Here is a 12,830-nt window from a genome sequence, read left to right as displayed (position 1 = left end):
CGTAAACCAATTTAGAAACAATCTGGTTGATTGGCGACTTGTGCCAAACGACTACTGCAATTTTAGGTCGTTCACTTTATTGTGGGTGTAGTGATTAAGAGTGACCAGTAATGAGTTTTTTATGATACACACTCACTCGCAACAATAGAATTAATCTTCGGGTGCCTTTTCTAGACGAATAAATAATTATCTTTTTAATACAACAACGGTTTGTGCGTTCGGAAATTATGTTTAAAGACGTACATAATTTTTTGCCTACCTATTATAGTAACGTCGAGGGCTTATTCTAGATTCATCGAACTAGAAGACGTACATACGACGAACACGACCCTGCCTATTTCTGCCGGGAAGCAGTAATGCGTTTCGGTTTGAAGGTTGGGGCAGCCGTTGTAACTGTACTGAGACCCTAAAACGTAAATCTCAAGGTGGGTGGCACATTTACGTTGTAAAGGTCTATGGGCTCCAGTAATCACTTAACAACACCAGGTGGGCTGTGTACGTCCAAGTCAACTTTTTTATTTGTATTTCGTTATTGTCTATCACAGAACTACCGTTATAGTTAGCCCGTGATCGGTAAATATGATAGGTTAACAAATCCCGGTAAGCATATTTAGAACTTTACCAACACGCAAAAATTTGTTTGAATGTGAAAAAATAATGTTTCCTAACTTCCATTCCCTCAATTTAATTGGCCTAGATGAGCAGACGACTCACGGTCATCGCCCACCTTAACACATTAGGTCTCTCAATTACATTATAGTAATGACTTCAAAATAAAATTCACCACTACTTTGCGGGAAAAATAAGCAGGCTATGATACTAAGCAGTACGGATTCAATATTATCAAAATAGACTAACAATGATTTCGCGTATAATAAATATCAAAATACCATCTAACGTAACGACTTGCACCCAAAAAAAAGTTTATATTATTTTATTGAGAAATGTTACGATTTCTCCTAAAAACAAATACATACGAATTCGTTTTCACTTATCTATTATATTTCACCTATCCAACGGTGATATTACGAAATCTGATTTACGAGATCTTGATTTCGACTGCGGAACATTTCTTAAAATAGTCGAGAGCTTTTTGGCGTTATTCCATACTCAGCGAACGGATACGTTCAAAATTATTGATGTGTTCATATATAACGATTCCTAATGCATATTTACACTATGAATCTCTTGAATTATTTCCTTATTCTTTAAAACCGAATATAAAATTTGTAAAAGTAACGAAGGACATTCAGGCAATCATGTCAAACGATAAACAGCATAATAAAGAATACGCTTTATTTGACTTTTCTTCTCGATGAATTTAGCACTAAAAATAATTTCCTTTTACCTATCGCTAAATTTTGTAACTGGTGTATTAAATAAATATGTATATGATTTTCGCTTTGATCATTTCGTCAAAACATCTTTCCGTTACTGTCATTGCGTGAACACCATGAAAATTTGTCAAGAATTTTCTAAATATAATTCTTACAGAAACCCACAGGCTTAGACGAAGTGAAATTGTTTTTGGTAAGCTTGAAATTTCATAATCTGAATCTACAGATTGTATCTATTTTAAGGAAAATGACAATAGTATGATTGACGACTATGATATTTAGATATTTAAAATAATCTTATATTAAGATGATTGCGTAATTTTCTATAAGCCCGCACGGATAGAATCCTGTCTATTCCTGACACATAGCACTTATGCAATCTGATTTGAAAGGGGCATTATGCAATGAAATTGAGACATCAACTTTGTCTAGAGTAATGGCGCTGCATCACATTGCGATATCTGTGGACTCCAGGACCAAACTACATATCAGAAAGTCTCTGAGGCCTTTCGCTAAGCTAGTGTACTAAAAATATCAATGACAATTTGAAATACTAAATTAAGGCATGGATGTCAAATATTTTCTCTCAAAAGTCGTGAAAGATTAGTTATTAGCACAATGGTAGTTAGTAATCTACATAATTTTAGTTGACCTCACCAAACAACCGAGGGCGCATCTCGCGAACGTCAGTACGTTTCCTGCTAAAGGCGCTGATCCGACGACCATTATCCGAAGCCGTCCTCCCATACCTTCTCGAACCTTGCGGAAAACTAACTTGTCCCATATCGAGTCAGCACGAACTATTCCTCTGAAAATTAACACGGAATAAAAACTCCTTTTCATTTTTCTCTGTAATCACGATGCTCGATTGGTATTTTTACCTTTTCAACTCCGATTCTTTTGCGGATAGCGCCATGTTGAAAAGTAATTTCTTGATTTTAGAGTTGGCGATCTCAGTCTGGGCTTTGTCGTACAGTCTGTTCAAGAGACGTGGAACAGCCGGCATCATGGTCGGCTTAAGAGCGGTGAGGTCATCGCCCAGCCTCCTTATATCGCCACTGTAGAAACCAACGGCTCCTCCCACCATGTAGAGAGCATTCTGAAAAGAGTCAGACACACTTGAAGTAAACTGAATTATAAAAATGTAACAAAAACTTAACGTTCAATCATTATTTTTATCGCATCGGAGAGACTGGACCATTCGACAAACGTTATAATATAATAACATTGATTGCAACATCATGTCGCCAAGTGAGGAATATCCATGTTGTATGGTCTTAATAGCAAACGGGCCTTATGTGTGTGGTAACTTAGGGCTTTTTATTTTTATTGCGTAGATGGGTAGACGAGCTCACAGCCCACCTGGTGTTAAGTGTTTACTGGAGCCCATAGACATCTACAATGTAAATGTGCCACCCACCTCGAGATATAAGTTCTAAGGTCTCAAGTATAGTTACAACAGCTGTCCCACCCTTCAAACCGAAACGCATTACTGGTTCACTGCTGAAATAGGCAGGGTGGTGGTACCTACCCGAGCGGACTCACAAGAGGTCCTACCAGAAGCATCCGATGCCGTATGCCTATGAGAAAGACACAATACTGACCTCGCAGCATCGCTCCAGCATGTGAGCTAAAGGCAGGAAGGAGATCATGATGTCGTTCTTGGTGGGTCGATGCTCGCCGAGTTGCATCGTGACGCTGCACATCGAAGCTACAACGTTCTCGTGAGTCAGCATAACGCCTTTAGGCATCCCAGTCGTTCCGGACGTATAACATATTGTACAAAGGTTTTCCGGTTTCGGTGGCTGTAATAAAAGCAGATAAGTAATTAATATTATGATACTTAGCTAAGATTAAAACCCAAGTTAAACGAAAGGCCAGACCTAAACTGAAAACTTAACAAAAACCTAATCTATGGGAGACAATAATATAATTTATAATGATGGTAGGATCTCTTGTGAGTCCGCACTGGTAAGTACCACCACCCTGCCTATTTCAGCCGTGAAGCAGTAATGCGTTTCAGTTTGAAGGGTTGAAGGCCGTTGTGATTATACTGAGACCTTAGAACTCATATCTCAAGGTCGGTGGCGGCATTACGTTGTAGAAGTCTATCGGCTCCGGTAACCACTTAACACCAGGTGGGCTGTGAGCTCGTCCACCCATCTTTGCAATAAAAATTAGTAAATAAAAAGACAAAAACGGTACAACCTATTGTAAAAAGAAAATAATAAAGAAACCATCTTATTCTTAGTTTATCTTAGTCGATCAACTACATGCGGCATACATTCGAATAATATTTACACGAAAATGTTAGCATCTACTTTATTAACAGCAGTTTTATTACGATGCAGTGTTGAAATAAAATATATTACAAAATTTAAAGCTTCAGGTGTTTAATAGCAAATTCAAGATGATGTGCAATTTATGTGTTTACCCGCAACTAATTTATTGACACGGATGAAGCAATGAAAGGAAATGACGTAAAGATTTAATTATATTTGCAAAAAAATATTTAAAAATTTCATTGAGCAATTTCAATATTAACACGTACTACGATCAACGTACAAGTTAATCTAAATAGAAATTCATTCATTTCTTTGAGAACATTATAACAACAAACTATGATGTTGTTAAAAACGGAATTCAAAATTAAACAGCAACACTCACAAATCTGTTAACTAATAGGAATGGTTACTTTTTGTGACATACAGGACGTGTTGAAAGAAAACATCCTTGAAAACGAAGACGGTATTGTTGATTTCTAACACAATACACCTAAAACTGCAATCGAATAATACCCGCTCACTAACAACTGCCAATGTAAAGGCAATTTATGACAATAAAAATTCAGACGACGCACGGATCGAGGTTGTCTTTTAGCGTGGGGTACATTTACCTTAACTTTAAATTACCCATTCATAAAATTAGGTATAGCAGTAGATTATAGCAGTTTCAATTTTGGGAGTAGTCCCGTCTTTATATATACTAAAGGTCCCGCAGTAGTCGAAATTCGCCTATAATTAATTGGAATTGTAAGTTTGTACACTATTATGATTGTATTTTATACTTCTAGAATCACAAATTTCGCCAAGGCTACACTATAAAAAAATATTAATAAAGACAAACAATATTTAATCTATTCTCAATTTGACCACAGACGTCAAGAACAAAAGTTTGACAATAAATAGTATGTGTGGAAAAAGTGTATGGAAATTTTCATACTCATCCGTCCGCGCAAATTTCGTAAAAAGGGATACAAAGTTTTTGCTTCACGTATTAATACATAAATCAGTTGACTTCTAGCGTCATAAAAATGAACAATAAGATATTAGAAAGGAAATGCGGTAGTAGCCAAACAGATATTCACTTAAGATTTAAGTGTGGTATATATAGCTCGATACTTACGACAAAAGGATGGTCCTTTTGAGCTCCCTGTATTTCGACGTCAGAGAACTTCAAAATCTCAACACCACGGCTCTTGGCGCGTTGAAATGTAGACGGCGAAACTTCCTTAATTGTAATCAGTTTTCTGAGGCATCGAGGCGACTGATCCAGTAGGAGATTGGCTTTTTTGTCGTCTTCACAAATTACTACAGCCATTTCAGCTAAAACGTTCCCCAAAAATTCAAATAAAATACTCAATTTATCAACTATCTTAGAACTATTTTCATAAATAGTTATTGAGATTTATCGCTTTGAGTGAGGTAACAAAAACTATATGCGAATCACCAAAAGAGTGATCTTAACATATAGGGAATATCCAGGTTGTGTCTGAGGAGAATGATCAAGATGATTTGAATACAGAATTTCTAAAATTAAATATGTAGCATGGATATATGAAGCATACGTACTTTGGTTAACAATGAAGGCACAAGCGTTCGCTCCTAGCGTATCATACAACGGAACTATAACCATCGAATAACAATACGCCGCCTGTTCGGTCATAATCCATTCAGGACAATTCTGCGAATAAATACCTGAAAAGAATAATATTTGCATTATTCGAATTCCATCAAGGCATTACACGAAAACAAATTGTAAAATACCTACCGACAAATGTAGTCTGACCGGGAACGAGACCTTGACAGAGCAGACCGGAACCAAAATTCTTTGCGCGCAGTAGAGTCTCATTATATGTCTGCCAAACATAAGGCTTGTTCGGACCCTCGCGCCAACCCAAACAGTTGCCATTGTCTGAAATTAATTTAACACGTGTCATTTATACTTCAATAATTTAAACAGTCAAATTTTGTTGTTCTCAATTATTTGTGATTGTTTCTTGGTTTGGTTTGTTTCTTTTATTTATTGTTAGTCCTAGTTCATTATAATTTTTTTTTGTAAAATCTGTTTAAGCCGATGGCCGCGTTGCCAATGCTAAATAAATAAAATAAAATTAAACCGTCAATCTCGTTAAATTACTGACAGCCGCCAATGTCGAACGATTCCTTACACGAACTTCCTCTGAGTAAATAAAGCAACTTTTATTTTTCGCGACGCAATAACGACGCTTGTTTCTGTGGAACGAACAACAAAAAACAGAGGCCTAGCTCCAGTGGCACAAATTACATTTAACTGTATCCTGTAAACCGGTTCGCGGTTGATGGTAATGATATTTTGTAATACAAGGGTATTATCGTAGTTATCATTAACGAACGGAAATGTGGGGGAAACGAAGCGGGCTCAGAATTGTACCTTACGGCCGGCCCAGAATCACAATTGTCTGTGAATCATTCGTAGGTACAGCTGCAGGGCAATCGAATAAGAAGGCATGTTAATAATGGACTTAACACCGACTCGCGAAGCTATAACTACCGAGTATAATTAAACCTTTGGGCTATTTACAGCGAGCGACCCTCGAGAAACTTACGACTTCATTAAATTACGTTTAAAATATTATAGTGGTGGTTTAAATAAAATAATTGCACATACTCGACTCTTTTACGCCTCGTCGGAAAGTGTCGTAAAGTGTGCGTGTATCCTCGTGAAGATATCGTAGGAAACGTCCGTTCTTCGCGTCTTTGTAGAATTTCGAAACACGAACCATCTCAGGTCCCTGTAAATCAAACACATTGAAGCACATATATAAAAAACATTTAGATACATCCTTGATCTCTCAATGTAACAATATACTATCGTATCAATGCAAAATTATATCATAGATTTATGAAGTGACTCATGAAGTTGACGTGTCCATTCATGTTACAATTTATCGCTAATAAATTCTTTCGGGGTTATTGCACTGAATCCTTTCAACGTGCGCAGAACTAATCAGTCGTAATCTTATTAACCTATACGAACAGAACTATAATAACTATAATGAGTGTCTAATATAGCCATAGTAATGATGTATTTAAAAAAACTGATGGTAGGACCTCTTGTGAGTCCGCGCGGATAGGTACCACCGCCCTGCCTATTTCTGCCGTGAAGCAGTAATGCGTTTCGGTTTGAAGGGTGGGGCAGCCATTTGAAATATACTTGATGCTTTAGAACTTATATCTCAAGGTGGGTGGCGCATTTACGTTGTAGATGTCTATGAGTTCCAGTAACCATTTAACAGCTCGTCCGCCCATATAAGCAATAAAAAAAAGTAATTCTAAAGTATAAATTTGAAAAATTATTGTCCACAATTACTAAAAGTTTATACAAATAAAACTCTCCGTTAACCTAATGACATAGTTGGCCCACTAACTCACTATCTTGGCTTCGACATGAAGCACTCTTACACATTACGGTATATTATTATTACAGTTTGCACAATGATAATATGGAACGATGAACGGGTCAAAGTCAGAGAACATTTTTGCGGTCCGATGATCATACCATGAAATGTTATGTCATTATAAAGTAATGAATAGAGCAATCTAAGCTCTTTGTGTCGAGATTTAGTGGTGATACATAATTAAATTGTCATCTTTGATACTGTTTGAATTATAAGATACTTTGTTTTATGTCTGTATATTTTGACTTCAAAAAGTCTATAAAACCTCAAATTGTAGCTTTAATGTGATATCGTATTCAGAAAGAGTGATGTTACTGTAGGTCTTTGAAGATATTTCGTCTATTTCGGCATAATAAAATACAGGTATACAAAACAGGAGAAATTTTGGCTTTAAATGAGACCTGGCATCTATATATTAATACGTGAAGCAAAAACTTTGTATCCCTTTTTACGAAAATAGCGCGGACGGAGGAGTATGAAATTTTGCACACTTATAGAGAATATAGAGAAGAAGTGCACAATGCTAATATTTTTTTAAAATAATGCATAAAAAATACATTAAATCAATAAAGAAAACATTACACACACTACATACCATGTATTTGACGCACACACGCATGCATATTAATTATTGTCAAACTTTTGTTCTTGGCGTCTGTTGTCAAATTGAGAATACATAAAATATTGTTTGTCTTTGTTAATATTTTTTATAGCGGCGAAATTTGTGATTATAGAAGTATAAAATACAATCTTAATAGTGTACAAACTTACAATTCCAATTAATTATAGTCGAATTTCGACTACTGCGGGACCACTAGTATTATTAATCACACAATCTTAGCAACAAAACACATTTTAACGGTGAGCACTCTGTGATGGATCTTGTATTAATTAAGAGCATTGTCCGTGGCAAAGCTAGCTATTAGTATTATCTCTAAATTAGCTCCATTAATTTTTGTTTTTCATGGCATTTATTCAAATACATTTCCGACGACGACAGTTTTACGTTATCAGATGATATATGTAGATCAACGCGAGCACCCATTTGATTTATTAATGTTTATTCAAACGATTGAGAAGCGAGCGAACGATTTAATAAATTTAAATGACGAAACAGTTGAAATTGAACGCGAAATCCTAATTTCAAATCTTTACGCAATTACAACAAACAAACTAGAGGTCCCGCAGTAGTCGAAATTCGACTATAATTAATTGGACTTGTAAGTTTGTACACTATTATGATTGTATTTTGCACTTCTATAATCACAAATTTCGCCAAGACTACAATTTTAAAAATATTAACAAAGACAAACAATATTTAATCTATTCTCAATTTGACCACAGACGTCAAGAACAAAAGTTTGACAATAAATAGTATGCATGCGTGTGTGCGTCAAATACATGGTATGTAGTGAGTGTAATGTTTTATTTATTGATTTAATGTATGTTTTATGGATTATTTAAAAAATATATTAGCGTTGTGCACTTCTTCTCTATATTCTGTATAAGTGTGGAAAATTTCATACTCCTCCGTCCGCGCAATTTTCGTAAAAAGGGATACAAAGTTTTTGCTTTACGTATTAATATATAGATAGTAAACCGATCTTTTGAATAAGCGCAATTACGAAAAATGTTGAAAGGCGAAATGTGTGAAGCGTCAAGGAATACGATCTTGAATTTATAATGCAAGGCCAGAAGGAAATTGGTCATCCGGTGCCAAGTGAAAAATTTCAAAGATTTGTGACGTGCTTATAACAAAACGATGCGACATGTGTACGTACGTCTCTGTCGGTTATTTTTGAATTGACCGAACTCTGATAAATATAGAACGGTCTATTCAAATACGAATTCGTAATAGAAACAAGCTATAAATCGAATCATGTTCATTGATACGTTATACGAAAAATCTCGAACCTATTGTGAATCCTATATTGACGCAACGTAGCAACGAATATTGTATCAGCTACCCAGTTATTGAGAGGTAAAGATGGTTGTCTGGAAGAGATCGCTCTTAGCGATAAGACCGCCAATTGTACTTTTTTGTGTTTAATGTATCGCACTGTTTATTTGTTTTTTGGTGTACAATAAAGAATACTTTCTCTCTCTCTCTCTCTCTCTCTAAAGGGCACCGTGGATACTCGTGATGCGTCACGGGAATTTTCTATAAGCTCGACAGGAAATCCCTGAAGGGGGCTTTGATACGAAGCGGGTTCTTGGCAAACGAAAATAATGTCTCCGAATAGTTGACATTGTCGGTACGCTAGCGTCTATTTCCGCGTAACTTCTGTTTAATGTTAGCTATGTGTTTACAAAATGTACGCTTCGTTTTCGACAATATTATTTAGTGAGGATTAGGAGATAAACATAAAGAAAATTAACTTGTTTTCATAAATGTTCTGGCTATTATAGAATAGTGTGTCAAGATCTCGTGATGATTTGACGTCTTCAACATTGATAAGTATTTTCGAGGGTATATTTTAAAAATAGTGAATTTATGAGTATATTATTGTCGAATTTCTTTGCACTCTTCCAATTGTGATTTGACATATACTGGCACACAAGAATAAACCTTAAGTAATTAAGTCACAAGCTAAATGGGTGTAAATGATTTTGGTAATTTGAGGTTGTGTGTGTCTGTGTCTGTGAGGTTTGATAAAACTTTCACGCACACAGGTAAAAGATCCATCTGGTATTAAGCGATTGACACAAAACGTGCATATGGATGCCCATCTTAAAACATGAGGTCGCGTCTCAATTGCTTCAAAACTTTTCTGTAAAGAGAAACCCGTGATAGCTTCGTGCACTAAATAAACATTACGGTAATACATTCCTATACTGGTTTGTGGCACGCTCTGCAACTTGTATTTACGTAAACCGAGCATTTTACCTATAAGGCCATGGAAGATTCGAACAAATTACGCTTCTTTTTATTTTTTGTAAATAAAAAAAACAATTGCTTATCCACTATGCGTGCACGAATCCTTCTTCCGAGCGAAATGAAACTTGGTACGTCGTTGTTGTCTCAATCGGCAATAGTCACAGCGGAACGTCACTGCGTTTTTTTTTTCATAAACCGGTCGGTGAACGGGTCTGCGATCACTTGGCGTTAAGTGATTACCCGAATACATAAACATCACTAGGTCTAAGTCTTGGGCATTATACCTAAATATGGGTTATCTGATATTGCCACCAAAAAACATATTATACATGTATTAAACCTTGTAACTGCCCCTAATTTTAATCCTCAACAACTCTGCCCTAACCTAGAAATAAAATCTATATACAAAGTGAATACATGGCAACCTCGTTGTAACACACTTAATAAACTACTGACACATATCAGTCAGCAACAATTACGAGCGCCGACAATTATTGGCTGACTATCAAATCTGTTACAAGATTGCACCCTTTACGGGTTATCGGGCCGGTACAAATTACTAGTGCGTTGTTTGCCAAATTATACGGTAAATCATTTGCGTTGCTCTCACGTGAGTCGTGCTATATAACATTAACAAATCGATATTTGGATCAACATTTCTCGAAACGTGCCATTCGAATGAAGTAATATATCGAATCGGTATCTCGATTCGGGTAGGCATTTGATGGATGGCCTTCGCTTCTGTTCAACTTGAAGCCAGCGTTTCATTCTCGATTACAATGAAATTTCGAAAAATTAAAGTATTTAGTGTCGTGGTTTAGTTTAGAACGTTTTAGAGCCGGTTCATTAGGTTCCAATCAAGTTTGTTACCCCGTTTTGCTGACAAATTTCCAACCGTATCCATTTAAGGTAAAAAAAATGTTTTCATGATGTTATCTGCTCAATTTCATATGGATGATCCGGTCCGGTGGGCATTCTTTATATAACACAACATAATACACTCAGCCATGAAGGTTTATCATCAAATAAAGATAGCCAACAGCAAAGAGTTTGAACTCAACCGATTAATGGAACCGCGGACGCAAAGAACACGAACCAACAAAAAAACCAAACCAAGTACTCAGATTAATTTGCGCATTTAATAATAATATACCACAAAAAATATAGCTTAGCTCACATTATACCAGTAACTTAATAATTACAATTAATAATTTAACCATCACTCATTTAATAAGATAAAAAACGTGTCTGGTTAACTCATGATTAAAAGCATAGTTGGCCACCGCTCATGACGAACTTAATTACATAGATAGCCTTAGCAGCTCTCTGATTATCAAGCTATATTATGGGCGTTCAGTGCTCCTTTTAAAACTATAACAAAACCTGTACCATGCAGTAGATTGAAAGAGAATATCGCAAATAAAAAATTCTTGCTATCGAAATCGATTTAAACATTGAAAGACATAGAATATAGGAATCCAATTTATTCCCAATTCATTTTTTATATCCAAGAAAAGTTGGCATTGTTTGCGTAAATCACGGGAATCGGTTACTAGACATATGAGTCGTCTATTATCAAAGGTGGCAATCTGTGCATATGGACAAAAAAAAATTATTGATATGACAATACAGATTGATTTGAATATAATCGTCTCCTTCAAAGAATACGGTTCAAAACCTGCAATATATAAACCTGTTATTTATCTAAGATGTCGTTCCGAAGAGTTTTGTGACTGCCAATGGAATACAAAGTCAATAATTCGTTTTTCTGATTTACCAATCATTGTCCAAAAGTCAGATTGCCGGCTTTGATAATAGTCGACTCATATACGAAACGATTCAAAACACAAAACGTGAATGTCACGCGAATTCTTTTTAACAGTTTTTTATTATTATTTTAAACAGCAATGACGTGCAACAGAGATTAGCGATTTTGTGTGCCTGTCTCAATATATTCAATAACGTCCCGTGACTCGTCTGGACTCTTTGCCAAGCTTTATAAAAAATGACAATGACATAATCATTATGGGTCAAGATTTCGTAATTTTAGAACAGCTGCTATGCTAAATGTAATTATCTTTTCTTCTGCTTCGGAATCATTGAACTTAGGTATTGGTTCATTGTATTTTTTTTGTTTTCCAAGAAGTGTGACTTTGACTTTAAATTATTCAACTTAGTGTAGATTGGATAGTAGTTAGCTTACTTTCGTTTTTGTGGTTGTACCATTAAATTATTATTTGAGGTGCTTCAGACTCCAATTAATTCGTTTAATTATTAACAGCATAATTTTTATTCTCCAACTTCACCAAACTTAGAAAAAATATGTAGATTGTTAGCCTTTACATTTAAAAAATTAAAAGGAAACAGATATGTAATCTAAAAATTTTTTTTTCCCTTTTTGCGTCACATTGTGCACGGAATGCCCTAGTTAATTTAAACTATTTTCATAGCAGTTTCACTGTTTGGATTTGATTTGACCTAAGGACAAAAAATTATAAGGCTTCTGTTTTTTGGCATTTGCCTATAGAGACGAAAATTGTTAAGAATTTATTTGGGGAATACATTAAAGATTTGATTTAGATTCCACGTTCAGTCAAATGTTAAAATTTAACATCTGGTTATTTTGATCCAAATAGAGATCTCGAAAAGGGCTTGTACCTATTAATTTGTTACACGGTACACAACAACCTTTAATACTTATTTTCAGTAACTTTAACAATACTAAAACCTGGAACCTTTTACGGCAAAGCTGTGGTTATGACATGAAGCGACTACATACTTGTAATTTTTTTTTCAAAATAAAAATCATAATTTCATAGCCTCCGAATGTTATTCCATATTTTTATTTGGCATAAATTAGAAGAAATTGGTATATGACCCTGTCTTTGTCTTGCAA

At 35.4% G+C, this 12,830-nt stretch overlaps 1 protein-coding gene and 1 long non-coding RNA gene across 9 annotated transcripts in view; one reads left to right on the top strand and one right to left on the bottom strand.

Annotated features, from left to right (window-relative positions):
• LOC149503272 (uncharacterized) overlaps nucleotides 1-12,830 on the top strand; it is a 394,089-nt gene that overhangs the window by 67,309 nt on the left and 313,950 nt on the right. The window lies entirely within an intron of this gene.
• The window catches only part of LOC114250692 (long-chain-fatty-acid--CoA ligase 5), a 73,656-nt gene that overhangs the window by 10,403 nt on the left and 50,423 nt on the right, over nucleotides 1-12,830 (bottom strand). For all 8 annotated transcript variants that reach the window (XM_028184683.2, XM_028184674.2, XM_089739587.1 and 5 more), the window contains 7 exons: nucleotides 6,267-6,390; nucleotides 5,388-5,531; nucleotides 5,189-5,314; nucleotides 4,743-4,942; nucleotides 2,942-3,142; nucleotides 2,219-2,436; nucleotides 1,995-2,145 (listed from right to left, as the gene is read on the bottom strand). In XM_028184683.2, coding sequence (XP_028040484.2) covers nucleotides 1,995-2,145; nucleotides 2,219-2,436; nucleotides 2,942-3,142; nucleotides 4,743-4,942; nucleotides 5,189-5,314; nucleotides 5,388-5,531; nucleotides 6,267-6,390 — 1,164 coding nt within the window. The remainder of the gene's footprint in view (nucleotides 1-1,994; nucleotides 2,146-2,218; nucleotides 2,437-2,941; nucleotides 3,143-4,742; nucleotides 4,943-5,188; nucleotides 5,315-5,387; nucleotides 5,532-6,266; nucleotides 6,391-12,830) is intronic.

The sequence above is a fragment of the Bombyx mandarina genome, chromosome 03 (genome assembly GCF_030267445.1).
Source record: "Bombyx mandarina strain Sakado chromosome 03, ASM3026744v2".
NCBI lineage: Eukaryota > Metazoa > Arthropoda > Insecta > Lepidoptera > Bombycidae > Bombyx > Bombyx mandarina.
This window is presented reverse-complemented; position numbering and strand designations above follow the sequence as displayed.